This window comes from Passer montanus, unplaced genomic scaffold, assembly GCF_014805655.1.
Source record: "Passer montanus isolate IOZ18808 unplaced genomic scaffold, ASM1480565v1 scaffold23, whole genome shotgun sequence".
Lineage (NCBI taxonomy): Eukaryota > Metazoa > Chordata > Aves > Passeriformes > Passeridae > Passer > Passer montanus.
The window spans coordinates 7918146-7943562 of NW_024366926.1; the positions used below are offsets into that span (position 1 = coordinate 7918146).

A 25417-nucleotide genomic window follows, 5' to 3' on the forward strand; every position below is an offset into this window, starting at 1 on the left:
CTTTGCCTTCTGAAGAAAGGTCATCTGAAAAGATTAAGGTACTCCACCCTCTTCACTTTGCATTTTGCTCAGGAGAAAATTAATGCTGAACTTTCCAGCAGATTCCCTCAACAAATCCAGAGAAGATATTGACATTTCCAAAGCAAAAAACCCTTCAGACTTGAGGAAAAAAAGCAACAATCATGAGGAGAAAAACACCCACTTGAAATATTAAAAGAATGTTTGCAGACCATATTTAGAGCAGCTTAATCTTTATGCCACAGGAAATCACAGCATCCTTTTGCACATTACTACATATTTCAAAGTGTGCAACTATTTGATCTGTTAAATGCTAAGCAGCATACTTCCACCAGTATAAACATATTATTTCCTTTTCAGAAAGTGCTAATTGCAATAGGTAGTCAAATGAAATGTTGCAGTCTAGGTCTCACTTTTAACCTTCTGGGATGTCTGTGTTGCCACAGGGCACAGCCAGCACATCATTCCAGTTTGCAGAGGAACTGACAGCAATGGAACCACGCTGACACAGCTCAGCATCCGTCCCTTTCCCCACTTCTCACCTGCACCAGAAGTGGCTGCAGGGCAGACACAGCCCACAGGATTATTATAGGCAGCTTTGCTGAGAGCATCTATTCACTCTGACTTCACAGTTCCAATATTTGATAAATGTGTTATATATCCTTTTTCCTGCTAACTAAAAGATCACTTGCAAGCTCAGACCCATTTGTAAACAGGAAGGCCCAAGTGCTTGTTAAAGCCTTTGGAACAACTTTCTTCATTTAAGAAGACACAGGAGTACCAGGATGTACTTTGATAGTTTGTTTTCATTGATATAATTACAATACATTCTGGACAGTTACAAAATCTGGGGAATCTGGTTTTCTCCATAGTTTTTGATTGCATATTTCAAACAACTGGATGCCTTTCCATTACATCTGAACCCTTTGACTATAGTCTTAGCAAGGACATTCAGTACAGCAACCCTTTTTTTGTCGTTTCAGCAACTTTTAGTTCTGTTTTGTGCCCCAGTATTTTATGTCCACCTTGCATGCTGGTTTAGCTGCTCGGTTAAAAGCCTGCAGCCAGTCTCATGTTACACCAATTCAAGAGAAGACATTTCCACTGGGACAATTTGGAAAAGGGATATATGCAAAATGTTTTCTGGGTCACTTGGGATAATAGCATTTAGTGTATTTCTGAAGTCATATCCTGCTGTAGATCAGAAGAAATTGCAATGAAGTCAGATAAAGTATTTAAATTTTCAGTTTAGGAGAAATATTTGGCTCCACACAAACTGATAGTATTGTTCAAAGATAGCAGTTTTCTCAACCAAAATATATTGCCCATAATACAAGCTATCTGGCATTCTCAAATACAAGAAACATTCCCCTGCATAACACTGTTAAAATGTAAAAAACATCAGCTACTGAACCTAAAAACATTTTCAACATACTTTGATAAACTTTAAGTACATTGTACTTAGCTGCTTCAGAACACCTCTTTGCATCAGCAGGTGTGGCTACATATAGTTTCCATTTCCAGGCCACTGAGTTACATGATCTTCTGTGTAGGAGCCAAACAGTAGGCTTGCTCATTTCTACAAAGTCAGTCCAGCTACATTCTGGTCCCAAAAAACACATACCCTACCTCTTCTGACAAGTGGTAGGGCTCTGACAATAGGAGCACACTGCAAAGCAGCAAAGCATTTAAACAGTTGGCAAAAGGGTTGGAAGGCACATAGCTTGTCCTTAGCAAAATCTCCCTGTTCCACTTGCAGTGCCAATTGAGGAATCAGTATTGGGACCTAGCTTGAAATAAAAAAGTAGTAAGAAAATGGAAGCCTGCCAGGGAAAAAAAAAATTAGGTTGCCTTTTTATTTTAGTGTTGCATGTTTTCCTCTACCTTTCCAGTGAAAATTAAGGAAGCTATGGATGCATGTTAACCATACGTATGGACTTACTACTACTGGAATACCAAATGGCAGAGCTGCTGTAAACTGTTGCAAGTACTAAAAGCAATGTTTGTAATGGTCTGTACAGCATTTGCAAATATTTACTTTGAAAAGAGATTAGTGTAGTTCTTATTTTTCTCAGCATTGCTTAGAAATGCTAAAAAAACTACAACAGCTAAACTGCTACTCTACACCAGATCAATTAACCCAAACAGATATTTAGGAATATATGCCATTATATTTAAAAATACCAAGTTCCTCTAAGCGGTAAACCTAGAAGATTTTACATAGAGTTAGAGATAAAATATTAAAAATTATTGTTTCAACTCCACACACTTGACATCTGAATAGGAGTGATGTAATCATACTATTTATTCCATCAGTGAGACAAAATGTAGTATGGAACTAAATTTCTGAGATTTTTAAATAGAAAGTCATTTAACTCATATATACACAAAGAGTTCTTTCCACAGATATTTACATGGCAAATATGTTAGAGGAGAACCACTATGACTAAGTCTCTACAAGTATAGCATCCTTTCTGAGCTATTCTCTCTGCTGAAAGAATTCACAGAAGCTTTGAAGTAAAATCTAAACAATTAAAGTTACCTATATTTCACAGTAGGTAAAGAAGCCGTTAAATGATATTTCAGCATAAGGTTTCTGGAAACAGCTACACAGTAGAGTTTTACATCCACCCTCTTTTCCAGCATCCATGTGAAACTAAATCTCTTCTCAGTTGCAGGAGAGATAACAGCATAGGTAAGATGTGTGTGTAACTGTAGCTCATCCTCCCCGGTAGAGGCTGGTCAGCCGTTCTAGCTCTTTGCAGTTCTCCATGGACATGGACTCTGCTTTCTTTCGGAGGCGGTCGTCTCGATATACTTTTGCTGCATAAAGTAAGTCTGTTTCTTTAAGGAGAAAAGAGAAAAGATTTTTTTGGTTACAAACTGAATACTTGGCACATGACAGAGCTGTACAAAAAACCTCAGGTTTTAACCCTTGCCCTTTTTTCCTTCTCTGTGTTCTAACTTCCCTCAGACACCACCCAAACAGCACTGCTACAGTTTTCCTTTGCAGGATCTTTGTAACAAATCCATCTTTTTGAGCAGGTAAAGCTGTATCAGCCTTCCAGCTCCCTCAGAGTTCATACAGCAGTATCTGATTAACAAGAAAAAAACACACCCTACAAAAATCCCTGACAACAAAATAACAAAAAATCCCCACTACTTCTGTCAGACCTCATGAAACATTACAAACACAGGCCATTCTCAGTGATCCTGCATTGTTACTGATGCCTCTAGCATCTTGTCTGTGGCACAAAAAATCCAATCTTAATGTTAAGCTCTTTCCTTCAACTGATGCTGATTGAGACTGTCAGTGTTCAGAGTTATTAATAATTAAGAGCTCTCTGTATTATATTGGTGCTCAACAGCTTGACATTGCTGAACACTGTCATTCTGTAAAATCTTTTTTGTCACTTCAACTCAAAACGCAAGACATTCTTAAATGTCAATTAACCCCGGATAGATTTTAACTGTCAAAGAGATTTAACACACAACAGGTATTTTAAATCTATAAAACCACAAAATCAGCTGTTTCTATAATCAGAAAAAAAAAAACCCAAAACCAAAAACATTAGGAGCTTCTTACTCAAAATCAGTTTAGGTGGTTTTCACAGGCTGATAAATTACAAGTACCAAACAACTGGACTGCAGAGACTAAAGCTGGGCAGGAACATGTGATCTGACTCAAAGAATTGCATTCTATTTGCTTCTGGTCAGTTTAGTGACAGTTCATGAATGAATTATTTTTCCAGTTAGCTGTGACTGAAGCTCACCACCTGAAAAGTTAAAACCATCTGGTTTCAACACTGATGTAATTTTAGCAGTGCTCTTCCCACAGAGCTCACAAAATGGTCACAGATAAAACAGAATAACTGGTTAGAATTGATGCTGATTTAGAAAGGCTGGTGGTGCTCTTCAGTAATCTTATGCTTTAACACTGAATTCTAGGTTTCTGAAAAGAAGTAACTCATTGTATAATACTAGACTGGAGAAACAGATGGCAAACTAAACCCCCTTGTTTTACAGGATGTGCAGCCTGTCCTTGGTTGCCTGGAAAAGCAGTGTTTGTATGTACTGTGGTCCAAGGCAGATTATTTTTTCATCTCTCTGCAAACACCCATGTAAGCTTCTGGTTTATTTATTTACTTGTATAAAAGCATGTAGGTAAATGAACTATTGCCATGATAAAGTAATGTGGAAGACATGAGAATTCTATGAAATCACAGTGAGTTAAGGACAAAAGCTTTGTCATTATCAATTTAGTGTAGTCTTTAATTTTCTGAGAAATGGTCACAGCTAATAAAGCAGCAGGTTAAAATTGCTGATAATTTGCAAATGGTTGTTAGATCACTGAGTAAAATTCAAAAACTAAGTGACACTGGGGACAGTTTTAGCGTGAGAAACAGCAGGAGACCTTACCCTTACTTTTGCATTGAGATATTGTAATAATACAAGCACTTCCTTCTTGCCTCAGGCAATTCACTTTTATAGCAGTACATGATTTCATGAAATTACACATATTACCAAACTTACTTTGTTGCCTCTCCTTCCAACAGTTATTACGAATGTTGGATACATAATCTTCTTCCACACTCTTTTCCACTTTCTGTAATGACACTCCTTTGTATTCATTTCTAAAGTCCTTATTGACATAATAAATGACACCCAAATTTTCTGTCTGCATTTTTATGGTCTGCCCTGTACTTCTGCAAAAAAGGAGGCAGGGGAAAGAAAGACTAAATATTAATTTGATTATTGTTTTTACATCACAAATAGACTTTAAAAAATATTGCCATTACAGAACAATATTAGCACATTCCTAAATTTGCCATTTTGAGACAAATAATGAAAAGAATAGCTCTATAATCTGCTAGAGAATAAAATTATTGTATTTACCTAAACATTAAACTTCTGCTGCTTAAACACTTGATCTCAAAAAAAATACACTTTACTAAGACACTTATTTCATACCTCTTTAGCCAAATATAAGTTTTAATAATAGAAAATTACATTCAAACTCAACAGAAACAGGTCACTATTCTGTAGCAACCCAGTAAACCCTCTCCATTCGCAAGTGTTTGCTGCCAGCCCTGATAAGTCATTTTCCTGCTGGCATTCTGTAGATTAAAAATCAAAGACCGGATGCAAACATTCTGGCAGAAAATCTTTTCTAAGCATTACAACAGCTTAGTTGCAGAAGGGAAAAACATCCTACTCCAGAAACAGAGAACTTTGAAAAATGGGAGAAAAGAAACCTTTCTGTTGTGGGGCTCTGCAATGAATTAAGGATCTTTAAAACCAGTGTGGTGAGTGGGCTATTTCTACCACTTACCACCTTTCTACCAACTCCACACTTGGTTCAAGTTACTTAGTTCTCACATGAAAAAAAGGTTTAAATATCCTACTGTATGAAACAGGTAAGTTTCACAAGTAGAATTCTTCACAAGAAAAAGATTTTACCATCACGTAGAATGAAGCAAAGAAGAGACAGGCTTCCCAGCTGTCATCATGTTTAACACTTAAATAAGGATGAGAAAGTTGCTTTCAAGTTCTTCACCTTCTACAAACAAAGACTATCCCTCAAAGAATAATAAGCCTTAGCAGATTTCAGGTTTTGACTGTGTTGGAGATGTGAACACCTTTGCAACATGCCATGTTGCATGGACCCACTGCCTTGTACTAGACTTCCTGATCTCCAGGTGCTGCTGACCTCTTCTCCATTACATTCTCACAGCATGTTCTTCACACCTCAATTGTTTGTTCTGCTTCATCTACACCTTCCCTCCCTTTTCTTCCCTGTGGGAAATCGAAGATCAACTAATGGAAGACTCTCCACAACGCTTCTAAGTGGGAGATGGTGGTTACAATTCCTTCCCCTCTGCTTTAAGGTGATGTAATTGAGCATTACTTACGATCTTGGGTATAAGGCGTAAGGAGGGTTAGATACCATCAACTGGCTCAACAAGGAGACAAAGATCAACACAATTATAGGCATCAGCTGAATGACCATAGAGAAACCTCCCTAAGGAACAAAACAGATTCGGGTATTTCATAAGCCATCAAGCAAACAGGCAAATTCTGACAATACTTAATGCTAAGTGTGACTTTTTGCTTTAAGCCTCAAAAGCTGCTAGGAAAACAGTAACTGCAAACACTGTGATATTACCTGAACTTTCAAATGCATACACAATATTCACACAGTGCTCAAGCTGCAGGAGTTCATGGCTTAGCATGTACACACAAGCAACTACCAAATAAAAGCTGCATTCAGCTACGCTGTATGCCATAATTAGGTCTCATCTATACAGGGATTTGTGATTATACAGGACTAGAGACAATTCATGTAGGTGAATAATGAGCTGTAAGCTCAATTCTTACCTCAGCCCAAGTAAATTTTTCAATGCATACAAGAATTAGTGGCCACAATTAGTGGCATATATAGGTTAATGACACCAGTCACCAGTAAGAGACTGACATACAACATCAGGTTTACAAAACCAGGCTAATTACCTTCTCAAAATTGCATGCCTATTTACCAGTCAGTAAGCGAACCACCCACTGAAGTTTAAAATACCCAACTGGCAGGTACAAATCCTCCTCTACAGTACAGAGCTCCTGTACAATCACAATAATGAAAGCAAATTTTAGCAAATTTTGTAGTTTAAAGCCAATGGTGCTTAAACTTACATCACCCCTCTCTTCCTCCCTCTCGTGCCCACTCTGACGGTGCTGGTTTGGATGGCTGTAGCCAGCACGACCATTAGAAAATGAGTGTACACTACCTGAGGAAGGAACATCCACATTTAAATCATGTACAAAAATACTATTTAGAGGTCAGTACAGAAGCAACATAAAGCACTTTACATTACTCTACAATAGCTCATAAAATTACATTAAGGTATCTTAAAAAGTTTCTTAAAGCAAGTATTGCTTTCAAAGTTGCTTAAAGTAAGTATTTTAAGCTATATGATAGTAACCCCAAGAACTGACATTTTGGGATTTGACACTTGAGGGAAAAGTAAACTGATGCAGATTGCAGAACTGGGGTTCAAGGCTGGCTGGAATTATTCTACTATTTTATAATGTCATAAACTCTAATGCCACTCTGTACAGGACGTCTTGACAATTATGCTGATGTATACAAATACCTGTTGGAAAGGCCCCTCCAAAAAACATGTTGAACAGATCCTCTGGAGTAATATCTGCCTCACAACCTCTATGGAAGTTGAATCTGCCATTGCTAGGGTGATTGCACGTTTGCTCTTCGCTGCCTGTAAGGTCATACTGCTTTCGTTTCTCGGGATTACTCAGCACAGCATACGCATTTCCAATTTCTGAAGCAAGGAATAAAACACAGTTCCCATAAATGCATGATAAAAGCTATTCCAGCATGAAAAATGCAATTTCAAAGTCAAAAATAGGCAGCAAATGATGCAATTTACTGTATGTTACAAAACAGCTGCAGTAGTACAAGATCCAGAAACATCTCCACTTTTCTTAGAATAGCTTCCACAAAGTTTCCCACCACCACTATTCAAAGGCCTTTTATCCTGTTAAACAAGGCAGAAGGCAGGAGAGCTTTGTTTCCTTTCCTAGGGGAACACCTACCCTTGTGGAAATGTTCTCTCTCACTGCAGTTACAAAAAAAGCATCAAGCATTACAATGAGACTCTGAAGCTGCAGTTTGCTCTAGCAGCCTTGCTTAAAAAAACATCATGGACTCAGCAAGTTTTCTTTGGTTTCATTTGGTAAGTGGTCATTTCTTGGAATGCATCAACTTCATTGTATACAAGAGTGTGAATGTATTTTTCTTCATGCTTCTGAAGGTATTTATGGATGCCATTAATAACACAAAGTTTTGTGTGATGTAACTTGAGGAGTAGAATGTGCAGGTGTGACAGGAATGTGCATTTTCCTCAGGTGGTCAATATGACCTCAGTGTTTGGAGGGCCTGCCCTGGATTCTTGTCCCTGTTTATGCCATGGTATCACAAATGAACAGCTGCCATCGTGGCAGTAGAAAAGAAAAACCCTCACTTAGGTAAGCATGGAAAATATCAGCAAGAAAATCCACAAATACTGCTGACTTTAGAAGCTTTTTTCTTGCTGTGCACAGACATAATGATCTTGCAGATTGATGGAAAGTTTGTGTTGCCACTTGATGAACAATCTTCACTCAGTCATATCTTCATTAAACCCCTTCTGCCTTCCTCTCTACTCTCTCTTCCAGGCCTCTCCAACAAAAGAGTTCTTTTGCAGCCAGCCAACCCAAGGCACAGGGATTATGATTTTCAGTGTTGAAAAGCCATCAGTGATCAGAAGGTCGTGAAGGGTGCAACACTATAACCTCAACACAGGCAAATAAGACTGTGGCTTTATAATTAATATTTTAAACATTATCCAATCTAAGCAAAAGTTAATGAGTTTTAGCTACATATATTTTAGGGTGCCCTTAGGAAAAAAACGAAGCAATTCCTTTAAGTGGAGGAAAAAACCCAAAGAAATGAAGCCTGGTATTTTGCACTGAAGCATGATACAAATTGACATCAAATATTGCTCTGTTGCTCAGTTCAAGGATAAAATTGGTAGTGAGAATTTAGATTTTCCCAAGAATAAAAAACGAAGAGAGATAAATCAGGTGACTGCACATAAAGTGAAGTGACCCTACAGTCACAATAGGCCTGTTTGTTACTTGCTCTTGATTTTCTGGTGGTAATTCACAACAGATCTGATTCCAATATAATTTGCTTTTCAAAAAGGACATAAAAAGGAAAAAAAAAAAGCCACTGTTCAAAAGTTTCAAAGGTAAGATTTTTGATTAAATTGATAAAAGATAGCAGAAGTTATTACATTTGCACAAACTTTTTGATTTAAAATTCACTTCAGTGAGACTGCTCAGTACAATAAAAGAGTAGTACTAGGTAGATCAAGATCTAAGTAAGTACATTACTTATCATGAAACGCAATTCTGTTTTATGATGTGACCTTTCCTTAACATAAAGCATTATTATTAAATAAAAACTATTGTTATGAACTCCTTTTCTCAGATGGATGTCAAAAACTGATCAGATACCTTTAAAGGAAAACTAAACCATAAATTTACTCAGCCATACAAAAAGATTATGATAATTTAAATGCAAGAAAATAAAATATCTTTTGGTCAATGAGATTCCCCTACAAAATTTTCTGTTCATTTACTCATCTATTTAAAAACCAGAAAGTGAAATTCAGCTGAAGAAATTGGACTTGTAGAAAGTGCTCATGTTAAATAAAATATTAAGAAGCTGATTTTTAACGTTTTAAAGATTATTTGAAATGCTATTAACAAGGAAGAACTATTTTATTCCCACGGCCTGAGACAATTTTATAGGAATAGTATCTTTTAGATAAAAACATCACATAGTTGTAATAAATGAATCAATAGCAATCAACTTTCCTGCTCTGCTGTATCTACTTTTCACCTGGAATTGTTAATATATTATTATAATTACCTCTTAAAGTCTGTATCAGAAGTCGTGCTCAGGACTTTTTTTTTCTTTTTTTCCCTCCCCAATTTAAGTGTTTTATCCGAATGATTTTTTCAAATGTCTGCATGTAAACCTCACACAGGAAAAAAATAAAAAATGTACCATGATCAGATTGTTCATGCATTATCATTTCTTACAGATTCACATTTTTCTTCATCTGAGATGAAGCTGTAGTTTTCTTTAAAAAGCTTTTCTTCAATAACTTCCCTTGTGTAGGCCTAAGCTGGGCAGCCTTAAATAAGGTCAAGTCAGACTGTAAATTTTACCTCAAAAATGGCCAAAGGCAACTACTAGTAAGGCTATGATTGAACTCAGGTGTTTTTAGGCAGAAAAAGTAGTAAAACTACAAACATACAAGAAATTCTAAGAGGCAAGTTAGTGTGGCACGTGATTCAGTAAAAACTGCATTTTGCTATCAGGGATTGCTTTCTTTTATTTCTATCTCAAGTACAGTAAAGATCCAAGGCAATAAAATTCAATGACTACATTAAGTCAACAACAGTAAAAGAGTGCAATTGGGTTTCACAGGTCAAGTATTTGTTCCCTGTACTGAACATTACAGTCAATTTTCTGAAACCAAGCCCTACTGCCGAAGTCCACGTTATTTATCTATACTTCTAATATAACAAAGGTAAAATATTTTCTTGAATAAAAATGTCAGTTCAACAAGAGCTAAAAAACACATTTACATTTGTAAAAATACAAGTGATCAATGCAGATAAATATGTTTTATGTGGATGAAGTTCAATCATAAAAGAAATTTAAAGTAAAAATGGTGTTTTACTTTTAAAAGCCTCTGTTGCTCCAGGTGCATGGTTTTTGTCTGGGTGGAATTTCAAAGCAAGTTTTCTATAAGCCTTCTTTAGGTCTTCTTCACCTGCATCCTTTGACACTCCAAGGACTTCGTAATAATTTTTACATTTCTTTATACTGTAAAAGAAAATGATGTAAAATGTTGCAAGCAGAAAGATGTAAAAGTAGTGGATTAACACACAGCTGTGAGTGAGGTCATACACTACACTGGTGCATTATATTACATCTTTTGCTTTCAATATAAATTATTTTTAAAATATCCACTCTAGAAACAAAGAATGTAATTTTTTTCATAATAAAGTCACAATTGAGCTTATTATGTACATTTCTTTTACTTCTACTACCACAGTTTTATGAAAGGGTTTCAGTTTGCAACTACTGTAGCATTTCCTCATCCACAATTACCTTAATATTGCTGTTAATAATGCATAAAAAGAAGGTTACAAATTTACTTTGCACAACTAGCAGAAAGGAAAATGTGTTTTGACTGTAAACAGCAAATGCACTTCAGTATGAAGGATATAAACAAAGTAAACAAAAACAATACCTCCCTTTCTCCAAACAAAAGTCAAATCATACCATCACTCAAGCATTCACTTTTCAGGGAATAAAACATGTGAAAATACTTCTGCTGCTGGGAATGCATCTGGATCTTAACAATCTTCCTTTAAGTGTTTATGTAAATTCAAACTCACACTATCAGCTCCAGCAATTACATATTTAGCTTATCTCATATAACCAAGTGTAGCATTTTTTAAAACTCAAACCTCAGATATATTCTTTATGCAGGCTGTCTAACCGAGACAGGAAAAGCAAAATCTGGAAATGATGTAATGATTTAGTATACTTCACAATACCCCAGAAGAAAGAAAGAGCACTTAGAGGAAAAGTGAGAACATTAATTCTTTGTGGGCAGGAAGAGCTGATCAAACCAGTAAATACAGCTTAACAATCAAACCAAGTTACTTGGTAAGAATTCAGAAAGAAAAGGCTGAATCCCAAACTTCCAGTGCAGAAATGAGGCACACTGACACGGGGTGCATGCCAAAACAAATGGGCTGTTCTGAGCAAGAAATAGAAATTACAGCCAAAAATACTTTAAAAGCTTCATGTGAGTCTCTTCACATGGCTGTAATTTTATCTACATTCTCTTACATGCACAAATGTCTACGTAAATTTGGCTTTAATGTTTCCAAGACTATACACAGGGCAGCCATGTAGAAAACAAGGGGTCAAGCAAGCCTCTGGCATTCTCATGGAATGAGAATCCTGTAATTAAGGGAATGTGAGCGTCACAAGTACAACCACACCATCATGTGTGGTCCATCCCACTTCACAGATTGATGAAATCAAGTTTCATTTGAGGGATCCTTTTTCCTGTGCTCAAATACAGAAGCTTTTATGGAAGCCTTGGTATAATGCTCACAAGAGCACTGAAATGAATGTATGCAGGCAGCTGCCAACACAAACATCCTGTGAAATAAATATAGCTCATTATATTGAAGTAACATTTAATAAGCTCCAATTAGGAAGCTGATAGAGCTAACTAAAAAGAACACAGTGAATCTATCAAGAAAGGATGGAAAGAAAATACATTAAATTATACTCTTGAGTACTGGGAACTCTTTTTTGGTAATCTGCACAAGCAGAAAGAAGTGTGGTAGTGTACAGACCCCTTAATCCATAGCCTCAATGCCAGGATGACTTATGTACTGTACTAAGAACAGATAGCTTTATTCAAATGTGTAATCGTATCAAATTAAGCTTTTATTTCATGAAATTGCTATCTCAGCATCCAATCTAAGCTCTCTTCAACAACTGCTTCTGAGCTATCTGTTTGTGGGCCAGACTCTTCAGAACTTTGGTTGATATAAAATTACATAGCAAGCCATCAATGTTTAGCAAAGTTGTTATTGTTTTAGCATTAAAACTCCGGTGTTAAACTTTCATTCATGTGTTTTTAAGCACTGTGCATCAACAACTCTCTCTCTCTCAACAGCATATTGTCATTTTTCATGAAAAAAAACTAACACGGAAGTTTATTTATTTGCAATATACATTCATTTCACAACTCTAGGATGCCAAAAGGAGAAATATTTGGGAAAAAAAAAAAAGAGTAATGCAACAGATGCCAACCTGTACTTCCAACTCCCCAAAACCCACTTGAGAGCTCCCTCCTGTTCACAACCAGTGGATGTTCCATAGTGCATGACCCTCAAAGGAGAAGCAGCAATGGTGGGTATCTACCAAAAGATCTAAAGGATTAATGCAATCACTTCCATGCAACAGCTATCCTGAACCTGGCCCACAAATGAGTATTTTTATTATTGAGAAACATGTTCAGCCGAGGTATAACACGTTTCTGTTTTCTTCTTTGCAAGTCTTTCCTAGTAATAAATGAAAAATTCTACAAACACAAATGTGGAACATGCATATACATACGAAAATTTTGCAGTTCAGCAGGACTTTGGATTAGGCAGATCCAGCTTTTAAGCTAAAAAACATTAAATGATCTTACAAATGCACAGGGGCCAAAACCCATACCTAAGCCTGGAATTTTCAGCAGTGACCTTGTGCTATGAAGCCCTTGGCACACTCTGCCACTAGCCAACAGTTTTACACCATTGCTTGGCCACCACAAGGAAAAACCACCTGGACTGTAAGTTGCCAGCATCTGGTTAATGCATCTTCTTCCTGGGAGGGAGTCAGTGACTTTTGCCAGGAGATTCCTGATGGAGCACAATTCAGGGCAATCGTAACAGGATAGCACCTCTGTTTTTCCCCCCTCAGCTGAGTTCATGTGAATTTTGCACCACAACTTGCTCTGGGGATGATGGGACAAGCAAAGATGATTAGAAGGTGCTTTCCAGTTAAAAAAAGTTACTAGTGTTTGTGATGTACTCCTGAGAAGCAAAACTTCAATGCATCACAAACGAAACCTGTTAAGTCAGTTTATCACAGGACAAACTGTGGGGTCACCAGGACTCAGCTCACACAGGTCTGTGCAGCCACAAGGCTTCTCTAACACTGCTGGAGCACACAGCCCACACTCAGATGCCCCATCCCTCCTCATCCTTTAACAGATGCTCCAAGTCTTCTTCCCCCAAAACTCCACTCTCCTGATGAGAAATTTCTGGAGCTGCTGGAACCTGTTGTAAGCCATGGCCAACTTGATCCTTGCCCCTCAGAAGATGCAGATTTCTGGACATATTCCTCACCTGACCTCTGACAATCTTCACTCAGCCAGAAACCCTCACCTGCACCACTGAATTATCCTGTGGAGATTTGTCATGGGAAGGCAGGTGGATGGAAGGATGCATTCCTTTCTCACTTTTCTCCTACTACAGGGCACAAAACTCAGCCAGTAAATGCAGGGAAAAATTAAGGGTGAAGGTTCTAGAAAAGCCCATTACTGATGTTATTGCTGGCTTTTAACTGCACCTGAAACCCCTGCAACACTCTCAGCATAAACAACTTCCTGAATGCTGCATTTCAAATTGTTGTTTGCTTGATCTTGCTGCCCTTAAGGCACTGCAGTTCCTAATGCTAGTTTTCTTGCACACATAAACTCCACGCAGACATTTCTTTTTAAAATTCTAATGTACACACCACTTGCTTACCCATTCTGTATTGAACAGGTTATTTTTGTTGTTCTTTGTTTATGGCTTATTTCAAGTTTGGTGTTTTCACTGATACTTTGCTTGGGGTTCTGGTTTTTTGTGAATTGCTTTTCTTGTACTTTTCATTTCTGGTTGGATCACTTCTGTATCTGAATTACTATCAAACTATTTCTGTTCATTCTCTCCTTGTTGAATTGTTATTCCCCTGCCAACACCTTGGCTCCGTCCTTCTGATTAACAGATTTGCTGGCTGTTCCTGAAATAACACCTGACTTTTACAAAATAGACTTCTCAAACTGCAGGAGAGCAAGTGATGGCCTACATTTATCCCCAGTCTGTTGACAGAGGTATCTCATCACGACTTGCAAAGCTCCACTATCCCAGCCTGCAGCTGACAAGGCACCTGCAGAACTGGTCAGCCAGCTTCAAACTGCAGCACCAACAACTCTGCTGGATGCTGGGCTCCTCTCCATGCTCTGATGGCTGACAGCAGAGGAAGTCCTTCAGGTCCTGAAAGGTCTCTTCTCACCTGCAGAAACCCTAGGGCTGCCACCACTGGTTCTCCTGTGACTACAAAATCATGTGATCCTAATGCTGTGCTTGTCAGATCACTTTTCAAATCTACAATTCAGATTAGGTCAGCACTGCCAGCTTTTATCAGATTAACAAAACCTATCAGAGATGCTTGCCTTACTGTATCAAATACCTGCAGCAATGCACAATCATGAAATTTGGAGTATGATGAGGTCTTTGAAAGGGTCTTCCAAAGCCTCACAGGAATAGCCCAAAAGACAAATACTTCAACCAGAAGCATGTCAAGGGAGCCACAATTATTTCTCCCAATGGTAATCTGAACTGAACAGCACAGTGAGCAGCAATGTGAATGTTAGTGACAAAGAATCCAGCAAGAGGAAGCTATACTGATTTCTGATCCTAGAGCTGAGCAGAAAAACACAGTAAAATGCAGACTAAAATCTATACAGGTCAAATTTCCAATTATGCTAGAGAGCCTGATGCAAATGGTATCTTGCAGCTGAGCTGGGAATGTGCCAGTCACAGTTTGGGTGACAAACATGGCCTGAAAGAAGTGCTCTAGATTGGTAAGAGAAGGTCACAGCATTGTCAAGGAACTTGAGCATATCCCTACCAGCATATCCCTAGTTTTTGAAACAAATGCAGCAGAACTCTCAGACTTCTGTTGCACTGATGGATTCAACAACACATTAGGATGCTTGTCTTACTACCTTGCTCTTGGATGCACCTGATCAGTTCTACAGTGTGTATTATATGAAATAGTCAAGGCTGTGTTTACATTAGCATGCTTTTCTCCAAATTTTATTTAAGCTTTTAGTTTTGTTATGAGCTTTCTGACAAAGTCCATCATGCCCTCTCTGCCACTTTTCTGTGACAGGCTCTATGACTATGATTTCCACCTTAATTTCTCAACCATTCAACTGGATATTTCAACAGTTCATGGAAGCTCTACAGCCTAATTAAAGGCATGCCCTGATTTCTTTGCTTTGGTGGTTCGATTTTTTTTCACACATACTGATTGCTCTTATTAATCCACTTCCAGTTAATTATCTTCTCGACACCGAGCTAGAAAAGAAGCAATATCTCTCTTTTTGCTGGATTTGCAAAAGTGTCAGCAGAATCCCTGGAAAAAGTCAGTCACACAACTTATACTCCTACTTTGATCCATGAAATGTGTAGAGGCAATTTTTTGGTTCACTACATGAATTCAAATCAGGCTACTGATTATTTCTGACCACTACTCAGTGACACTTAATCCTGCCTTGCAAGGTTTCTACAGAACTCATGCCTCTGGTTTGTTTGGTTTGGTTCTATCTCAAAGATCCAAATACAAAATTTGATTCTTGGCTTTCTTCCAAGAAGCAGGCACTGGCAAGGCAGGAAAAGCAGTATTCCACCACAGTTTTCACAAGACAGTGCAAATTTAGCACACTACTAGTCATGGCAGTTTTCTTTCAGATGTCAAAAAGGTAACATGGAATACATGCTATGGCTTATTGACAAAAAAAAAACACCAAAGAGGTCAAACACCATGTGCATCTTAAGATAATTTCTTAAAGAGAGTTTATTGACAAAAAAAAAACACCAAAGAGGTCAAACACCATGTGCATCTTAAGATAATTTAAAGAGAGCCTGTATAAAATGTACAACATGAAAATGCTTAATTTTTTATCGTACACATGATTCTCACACATTATTCTTAAGCTGACATTGCTTGTGCAGCTTTCAGTTGCCTAGAGACTTCTAGGGCACTTGCACTAAGAAGGCATTATGTCTACTGTGGGTCCTAGCATATTTCTGCTAGTCTGCTGTCAATATCTCCCACCTGCAGGTCACCTAAGGGTGTTAAGGCAACTTGATCCAGTTCTCAGTGACAAGATAAGGATCATTAAGAAAAAGATGCTTGTACTACAGATGGGATTTTCAAAACATTTCCACTTAAAAGCAACAAAGTGCTGCGGTATCTCTCAACCTTCAAACTGTCACAGGGAAATAGCGAGCACAGCTCCCACAAAGAGCAGCATTACCCAGCACTTATGCAATCAAAGGAAATATGTTACATCTTACACTTCTCCCTGTTGAGCAGCTTGCAAGCTCATGTAATACCCTACAGAATTGTTATGGTAACTTGCTAGTGATCAGTGTCCCCTGTGTACGTGGAAAAGATGCAGCCAGCACAGAGATGCTTGTTTGTACTCGTAGCTACTCACATTACTAGAGTAACCCTGATGAAAATTAATGCAGCTAAATTAGTTACATTGCTCCAAGCATGTCTCACTATGCTTCTTAAATCTGCTGTCACAAGCAAATTCAAGATAGCTGTACAATTCCAGGAACTTTAATCAGCGATCCAAGCCAGGGAGCTCAGAGTTAGTCACCCTGACAGCTTAGTAAGGCATACAACAAAGGCACTGGAAATGGCATGGAAGTGTAGCTGAAAGGAGAAGAGCTTTCCCTATGTCTACCTTCAGTTACTGAACCAAAAACTCCTAAAGGGAAGACATTTGAGGATAATGACTTTTTGAATCATGCACATGCAAACCACTCTATTTGTCCGATGTCCATACTGAGTGTCAGAATTTATTGAAGTTTGGAGGTTTTGCTACCTTGCTGTCTATAAACTTCTCCCCTTACAGAAAAAAAAAAAAGACAACAACTGGGCATGAAACACTGTTTAAAACCACCTCTTTTCACACACTATTTCTTTAACTAATTCAGACATCTGAAAACCATTCCACTGTGGTACAGCAGGAGCATATGGTGGTGACAAACTCTATTCTCTAAAGAATATCCTCCCCAAAGGGCCATGTTTCATTTAATTGGAAAAATCTGGGGCCTGACTGAAGCAATATCATATGCTGTCTGTCATGTTTCCAACTAGAAAGCTCATTCTCACTGTGGTTTAAACATAAACTTTCTCTCAGTTATCATCACTGAATGAGTTATATTTTTCCATTTAGTTTTAGGCCAGTTTGTATTTAATTCTGGTCTCCTTGGCAAGGCACACACGTTTTTTTAATTCTTTACCATAAATTTTTTAAGTGGTTTATTCACTAAATAATAACATGACAAACATTTCAAAACTTTTAACATGAACTCAAATCTTGCTCTGTTGATCACTGCACATCTAAACAAAAAAATCCATCTCTCTCTAAAGGTTCGTGAGCTGCTGTATTAAAGGATGGCAGTGTTCCCCAAGCGCAGGTGAAGACATTATTTTAACACATGATTTTAAGTGGTATGTTAAACAAACAAACATGGGCTGTTCTGTAAGGTATTACAATCACTCATTTTGCAAAGATCTTGGTAGGTTTTAAAACTCCATATTCAACATTCAATATTCTTGAAGCAACGTTGCATCAATCCTACTCTCAATGTGCAATTCTTGAATACCCCTAACTCCGGTCCTGATCTCAAGAAACTGGATTAAGTTTATATAGCACCTAACAAATCCCTTCAAGAAAGCAACCAGAGAAAAAAGCTAGCTCTACAACACCATTTCAGTCAAGACAAAGCAGGCAACACACCTTCTGCTAAAACAAACAAACAGACTGATCTTGCAGGGAGCCTGATGTGGAAGCAGACTGCAGCTCAGAATGGCACGTCACAGGTGAGTGACTACTGGCACCAAGACAGCCCTCCTTGCAGCAGCTTTCTGGGAGAATGTGACATGTCTTATTTTGACCTAAGCCACATTTACAGAGGACTTCTTTCTGGATATTTTGTCTCACACATGTGTGTCCAAACACACACTCTACATTCATTTTAACAAAAACATACAGGCTTATCCGGGTTTTACTTTAGATGTATCACAAAAGGCAATAATGTTAATTAAGCAGAGATGATGGTAAATGAAAAGCACTAGTAAATAACACCAAGAGGATAACCATGTGCGAGCTGCTGCTGTCTGCCTGCCTGAATGCAGAGCTTCTGTATCAACAAAGAAAAAACTACTTCTTTCCTCACTGTTAGCACAGCTGAACAGATTACTGAAATTCAAGAAAATCCCAAGATAGTATCAACAATAACATACATTTCACAGATGCACACAAACCCCACTCCCCCCCAAATTTCTCTTATGCACAACATCCAATATACATAAACTAGGAGACAGAGACCTCTTGATTTCCCTTCAAACTCCTTGAAAATATTTGAGCTAGGCTTATCTGAAAATACTGGGGTTTGAGCTGTGCAATTTCCTTGCTATATCCATATTTATTTAGCAGAAACCCGGGCACATATGAAACAATATTTTTCTTGCTCCTACAGCCAGAAAGAATGCAATAATAATATGACTCAAGACTTACTTGCCTCAAAAGGGCATTTTTACTGACCTTTGTTTCTTTTCACACATCCTTTCCTGATGTCACCTCCTTTTAATACTATCAAGCTGCACTAAGCAGAGTTTATACTGCAACTCAGATGATGTATTCCAGTGCTTCTCAGACACCTTTACATCCAAACCAAAATAATTTTAACATTTGTCTAAGACCAGCCTGTACAGCAAGATTAGCTTGAAAATAAACCTTAGGAGTGACCATGTATCTTTAGTATAAAAATATTGAATAGAAACACTGTCCTGCAAGTTGTACAACAGAATTGTTGTAACTTTTTCCATTTACCATGAGATCTACTCAATTTTTCCTCTACTATAAAGTAGCCTTAATAGTTCGAAGAAAGGAGTAGCATCTTTCTTGCAGAAAGTGACAGCGTCTCATTTGGTGTTTAAAACCAGCAAAACATTTCCTTCCAGTCAAAGTTCAGTACCAGTAACCCCTCTGAGCTAACCTCAAACTTCCTGTGTCTCCTTTAGATGACAGAGTTGAAAGGGTAAGTAGATAATATACAGAATGAAAAGCAGTGACATATTTAAACCATACCTTAATACTCCTTCCATTTGGTCTTTGTTGTAGCCTTTTCCACTTTCACCTGCAGCAGATGCATTGCTCTCCTTCGTGCTATTGGGCTTACTTTGATCACTGTTACTGGCTGGTTTTCGGCAGGAAGCGCCTCCCCCAGCAGTACTTCCATTCTTCGTAATAGCTTCCAACAAAACTACAAAAACAACAGTATATCATAGTATCATTACAGGTGTTACTGAGTGAGTCAGGGCTCTCAGGTATCTAAGATGAGAGCACCACATAACAAGACTAGCTGCTACATCCTCCTTCCTTATTGATCACCACTTTGCGTCATAAATGTTTCTGCAGCCAGTCTAACAATTCCTTTTTGTGGCAAAACTATAGAAAAGTATTTCAAAATCAGTGACCGGCCTCCTCCCATCCATCTCTGCCAAGTAATGTAACACTGGAGAGAATTTGTCCAGGTGCTTAAGTTCTAGATGTTTTTTAGAGGCACTAAACCTGTGCCTTGGGGTAAAAACATCTGAACACCTGAATAAGCAACTGCAAATTGAAGAAGAGGAACTAACGTTACACTCTACAGAAAATACAAAGTATTCCACACAGACATCAAGCCCATCTCCAGCACATTTCAGTTCCTACAGTACATACCTATCTGTAACCTCAGTCATTACTGCCACAAACTGATGCTCTATTCCTTCCAGCCAATATTAGCTGAAATTCAAATCACTACTAAAATGCCACAACCAGCCAAGGACCAGCCAAATACACCCAACTCAAGACCTGAATCTTGAAAACCAGTTGGCTTCTGCTAATTCTTGAAATCCTCCTTCATTCCATGTTCCAGCAGATCTCAAATTTAGCAGTTTTAATAAGCATTAAACACAAAGTCTGGTTTTTCTTTCTGTATATAAGCCTGTATTTTGGGGGTATCTGTCTTAGCGATGAATCAGAAACAATACCATTCTAACATAAGGGATTGCACACAAAGTATAATACAGATCCAAGATTATTAAATAGTCCACCTTTCCTGAAAACAGATTCCTTCAGAGCAACATGGCAAACTACATAGGCTAAATTTGTTTCATAAAGAAAATCAGTTACTATCTGCATTAAAAATGCACTAATAAAACCTGCTAAGGAAAAATGTCCTGTGCACTGTGAAAGCACAGCACTTTCTTCTAGAAAGCCAGTGGGAAGAATCCTGAAGAATTTTCTCTTAAATTAAAAAAAAAATCTCCTCTGCTTAGCATGGTGTTTCTTAGAGCAGCAGCAAACTGGGATCCTACACATCACAGCTTACGTATCACAGGAAGAAAAGAAAGTAGAGCTTTGTTGAAAAGGAGAGCCGACACTTCTTAAAAGCTCCCCAGTATTAACTTTTACATTCACTTATTAATGAATAGCTACACTCAGCCTGAAGAAAGTCAGCTGACTTCAGAGCCAGCCCTGCCCTCCGCCCAACTCAGCAAGACTCATGGATTGATCAGATCAGCTCTTTACAGCAGATATAAGGAAACAACTAAGCTTTAGATGTCTAGCTGTAACTGAGGGCATGCCTTCACTACAAATGAAATCTGGAGCTTGAAAACAGGACAGCTACAGTTGCATCAGTTGCATTATGGACTATAACTGAAGGACACATTCAATATTTGCAATACTTTATTCCAATATCCTCCGTTGTGGCACATGAAGTTCTGAGCTAAATGAAGTAATAACAACACCAACAAGGTGACCATGTCTGTAGATTAAGAACTAATCAAGAACAGAGCTTTGAACAGACTGGGAATGAAGGATTTCAGTCTGCATGTGCTCCAAAGAAGTGCTACCAGAAAACAAAATAAAAAAATAATTATTTTTCTATCCAGTGAGTATGACATTTAACAATGGCATCACATAGAGTCCTACTGAACATGCGGCCTTCTTGAAACAATGCTTACTCGAAGTTTTGCAGTTCCTCCTTTTATACTGGTATTGCTCTAGAAATTTCTCATCCCTGCACCAACATTTATGCAGAACCTGTGGGAGCAGAAATGGCAGAAACGCAGGCATGGGCGATGGTTTGCATTTTTAACATCCAGTGTTTCTTCACAGCAAGCTCTGTGGCTCTAAGTCTCTTAATGAATAGGTTTGGTTGCAGTATACTTTAAAGATCACTATTTTCTAAACCCCTCCTCAGGCCTCATAATGGAGCTGCATTGCTGAGAATACAATGCAGGATGCTTAAAAAATTAAAATTCAAATATATGAGTGCGAACTTAAAATAGCAGGACACAGCGTACACAAACATGCTATTGTCCTACACTGAAAAAGAAAACCACACAAAGGGTATGGGGCCATTGTTTCCTTCAAATAGAAGATACAGTTTAGATATTCAGAAAGTACTCTGACTCTTCCATGAACTGCTGGTGGTAAAGCCAGCTGTTAGAAAATTATACTAACACTGCATTTAAGAAAACTTTCCCTGTGCATCTAGTATTTCAAAATAGGACATATGGGGAACCAAAGACTTATTTTGTTAGCAGGTAAGACAACGAATCTTATCTCTGAGTGTGTCTGAAGCCTCTCTTGTGTGTACTATTACCTGCTGTTGAATGAAAGATCCTTGGACTACATTTGATTCCATTATGCATTGAACATGACTCCCTCCCCCCCACTTTCACTAACAGAAGAATTCCGTTTAATTCAGAATTTGTCCTAATGCAACAGCCTAAAAACTAAACTGACATGCTCCCAAAAAAAATTATTTTTAAAGGCAGCATCAGAAATGGGGCAAGAAAATCTTAAGAAGCACTTAAAAATAAAGTTTTCCTTAACATTGTTTTCTGCCTTCAAACAGAATGGCACCTAAGTTTGAAAGGGACATCTTGTCCTTTGTTTCCTTTAAGTTCACTCTAAAATTCTTTTCCAGACAAGCGATTAGGTTCTGTTCAGTTGCAAGATTAATCGTTAGCAAAAACCAAAATCAAGCAATTTTTTGAACGGCTGAAGCGTAAAACAATTTTCTAGCAAAGAATGACGTCAATGTGGACACTGCTACTATGAAGTCATTAGCCCAGAATCATTAAACAAGCACTGACCTTACATTTCACACTAGTAAAGCCTTAAAATAGCACTGCTGCAGTCAGCGTATTTCAGGCAGAAGCTTTGTTTAGCAAAACTAAACTTCACTGATGACTGAACCAGTGCTGAATGCCCTTTAAATGTAAATGTTGCCAAAAGCAGATCACACATAGTATTGTTTTAGAGACAATAGTTAAAACCTGTTCTCTGCCCTTTTGTAATCCACTACAACATCAGGAGGAGGAAGCTCCCACCAGTAAAAGATTCAGCACTACCATTCTCATTGCTTTTATGACTGACAACTTTGTGAAATGGTGGGCAATTGTTCTCAAAACGATACTAAAGGTACAGCATACCAATAATCTGCAACTTCAGGGAGAAATTTGTTCAACTACTAACCCACACTCCAGAGAAAAATAAGTGAACAGACAAGACAACTGGGGCTGCACCACATTGTCCTAGCACCACAAAAACCCAACACATTATAACTGTAAAATGAGAGTTTGTGTTAGAACTAAACGGGCTCACAAAACCTTAACTGCTTTTCTCTCTGGTATGTGCTATGACACATTTTTGATTACCTGAATTATGAATTACAGGTTGGATCTTTTTCTTCAAGTGGATCCCCAACTAAAAGATGCCAATGAGAGCAATTTAATTTGTTCTTAGTGTAAAATGCCAGTTGTAATTTATTGCAGCCCTTCCAAAACCTGTCCTGAAAAAAGACAGTCTGTGTCCTTGCACTTTACTGCACTTTTAAGGGGGCCATTTAAGTACCTCAAGCTTTAAAACCAAAATAAATCCAATGAATTGGTGTTGTTTTTGGGAGGAAATTAGATGAGTTTAAAAGATTTAACCACCTCCACATATAGAAAACTGAAGCACAGAGATATTAGATGTTTACAGAGTCCCCTAATTTCTAAGTACCTAGTTCAAATCAGGCCTAGGGCCTGAACTTTTTCAGTGGTATTAGGGCATCTGCAATTCTCTTTAGCTTCAGATGGAGCTTTAACTGCCCACCAGTTCCACAAATCAGGCCCTTGTTTCAAGGTGAATACCTGAAAAACGAAGCACAAACAATTAGCTGGTCACTAATGGAAAGGCGTGAACTGACTTATTTAACATCACATAGAAATTCTGTGAAGCTTTCAATTTAAGAAGACACAATTCCCCAGATTACAGCCCACTACCACAAGGCCAAATTCTTTTCCCCAGCTCTGTACCTCATTTGTGATTGACTTTGCTAATTTCCACAGTGAATAAAACAAGTGTCCTACAGACAATAGCCTAATTAGCCATCTATTTCTTGCACTGAATACTTTATAATGGTGGTTATGTAGTCGCAGTCCTACTTTAAAAAAAACGCCAAATGTTCAAAACAAGTCAGATTTTTTCCCTGAAAGCTACTTTAACTCTTATCTTTGACATATAAGATACAAGCTGTGTGAAGCAGATGAAGATATCTGCTCTCCTTGGTGAAAGAAGCTGAATTGAAATCCTCTGCCTTCCTGCCTCCTGACCAACAGAGATCCCAAAAACCTTCAAGTATTTTCATGCATGTCATGTTCTCAAGCCACAGAAATTTAGGGGAATATGGCAACATCCATGCTGTCTTGCAGGAGATAAAAAAACCCACAAACACTTGAAAAATTAAACGCTAATTAAAAAGGAAACGTGCCAGTGAAATCTTCATTTATTGTTTGCATATAAGAAGTCAGGAGACCAGAGGCCCAAAAATATTCACTGCATCTCCTCACAGCAACTTCCAGTCAAGATTTGGCCTCAGACTTCCACTGCAGGAACGGCAAATGCTGAGGCCTTTAAGTGGCACAGGGCACTGAAGTTGTTCCTACTCCTTTCACAGCACACCACGTAAGTGAGAACCAGACAGGAACGCAACAAGTCCCTGCTGCATCCAGAGGTGTTTTGAGCTGACTTCTGGCACTGTGTGACACAAAGGCTCCAAAACAGACAACAGTCCTACATACACTGAAACCCTACTACTGTTCCTTTGAAACAATTATTTCTAAACACTCTTCACTAAAAGGTTGCTAAATATTTTTCCAGTTTTAGGTATGGAATAGTCAGAAGAGCTAATTAAGTCTTGGCGGGTGCCACATATTCCATTTTCTCTAGGAAAGGTAAACCCGTGTGCAATTCCTACGTGGCTGCCGTACAACCAAAAGGGAACCAAACGCAAGAAAACCCAAACCACAAATACATTAGAGAATGAGGACACGGTCCACTCTGGAGCTGCAGCTCCCACTGCAAGCTGTTAGAGAGGGGTGATTCACAGTGACAGAAAACCCAGCCTGTCTCGGCCTGGGGCCTGAGATGTCCTGATGTTAATCGGGGCTAACCCTCGCCTGTATGGCTGCGCTTTTCCTGGCGGCTGTAGGGAGGAGGGGATGCAGGCCAGGAGCTGGGTGGGCGCTGGGAGATCCCGCTGGGAAGGGGAGGCGAGCCCACTCCTGCGCAGCGCCTGGCGCCAGAGCCATGCCCCGGCGGGGAGCGCTGCCCGCGCTCCCGGGCACACGCTGCGGCCCCTCTCCCGGCCGGGCCGCGCCCCCAGCGCCCCGGGCTGCCCTCGGGCCGGTCCCGCTCGCCTCGGCCTGCACGGCCCCCCCGGCAGCCCCCGCCCTCCTGCGGGCCCGCGGGCGCCCCGGGCAGCGGGGAGGGGGCCGGGCTTCACCTCGGGCCGTCTCGGTCGGGTAGAGCTTCTGCGCCTTGCCCAGGAAGCGGAGGGCGCGGTCGCGGTTCCCGGCCTCCAGCGCCTCCCGCGCGATCCCGATGCACTTCTCGGCCTCGTCCCGGTTCCCCTCCATGGGCTTCTCCTTCCGCCGCCTCCGCCCGCCGCAGCGCAGAGAGAAGGGGCCCGAAGCCAGAGCGGAGGCGGGCGGCGCGGGGCGTCAGGCGGGGCTGCGCTCACTCCGCACGGCTCATGCCGCCGCTGCCCCGGCGCTGCCGCACCGCTGCCCGGC

The 25417-nt window shown here is 39.2% G+C and overlaps 1 protein-coding gene across 2 annotated transcripts; it reads right to left on the minus strand.

The window, feature by feature from the left end:
* Window positions 1-183: 183 nt before the first annotated feature.
* DNAJB14 (DnaJ heat shock protein family (Hsp40) member B14) lies at window positions 184-25417 on the minus strand. Of its 2 annotated transcripts, none has more exons than XM_039710340.1 (8): window positions 25129-25417; window positions 19392-19566; window positions 10329-10474; window positions 7167-7352; window positions 6706-6800; window positions 5931-6040; window positions 4552-4724; window positions 184-2862 (listed from the first exon to the last, which is right to left on the minus strand). In XM_039710340.1, exons 1-8 carry the CDS (start codon window positions 25259-25261, stop codon window positions 2738-2740), a joined length of 1143 nt encoding a protein of 380 aa, XP_039566274.1. In that variant the 5' UTR covers window positions 25262-25417; the 3' UTR covers window positions 184-2737. The 2 variants fall into 2 exon arrangements, with proteins under 2 accessions (XP_039566274.1, XP_039566273.1); XM_039710339.1 differs by having other exon boundaries at window positions 4548-4724.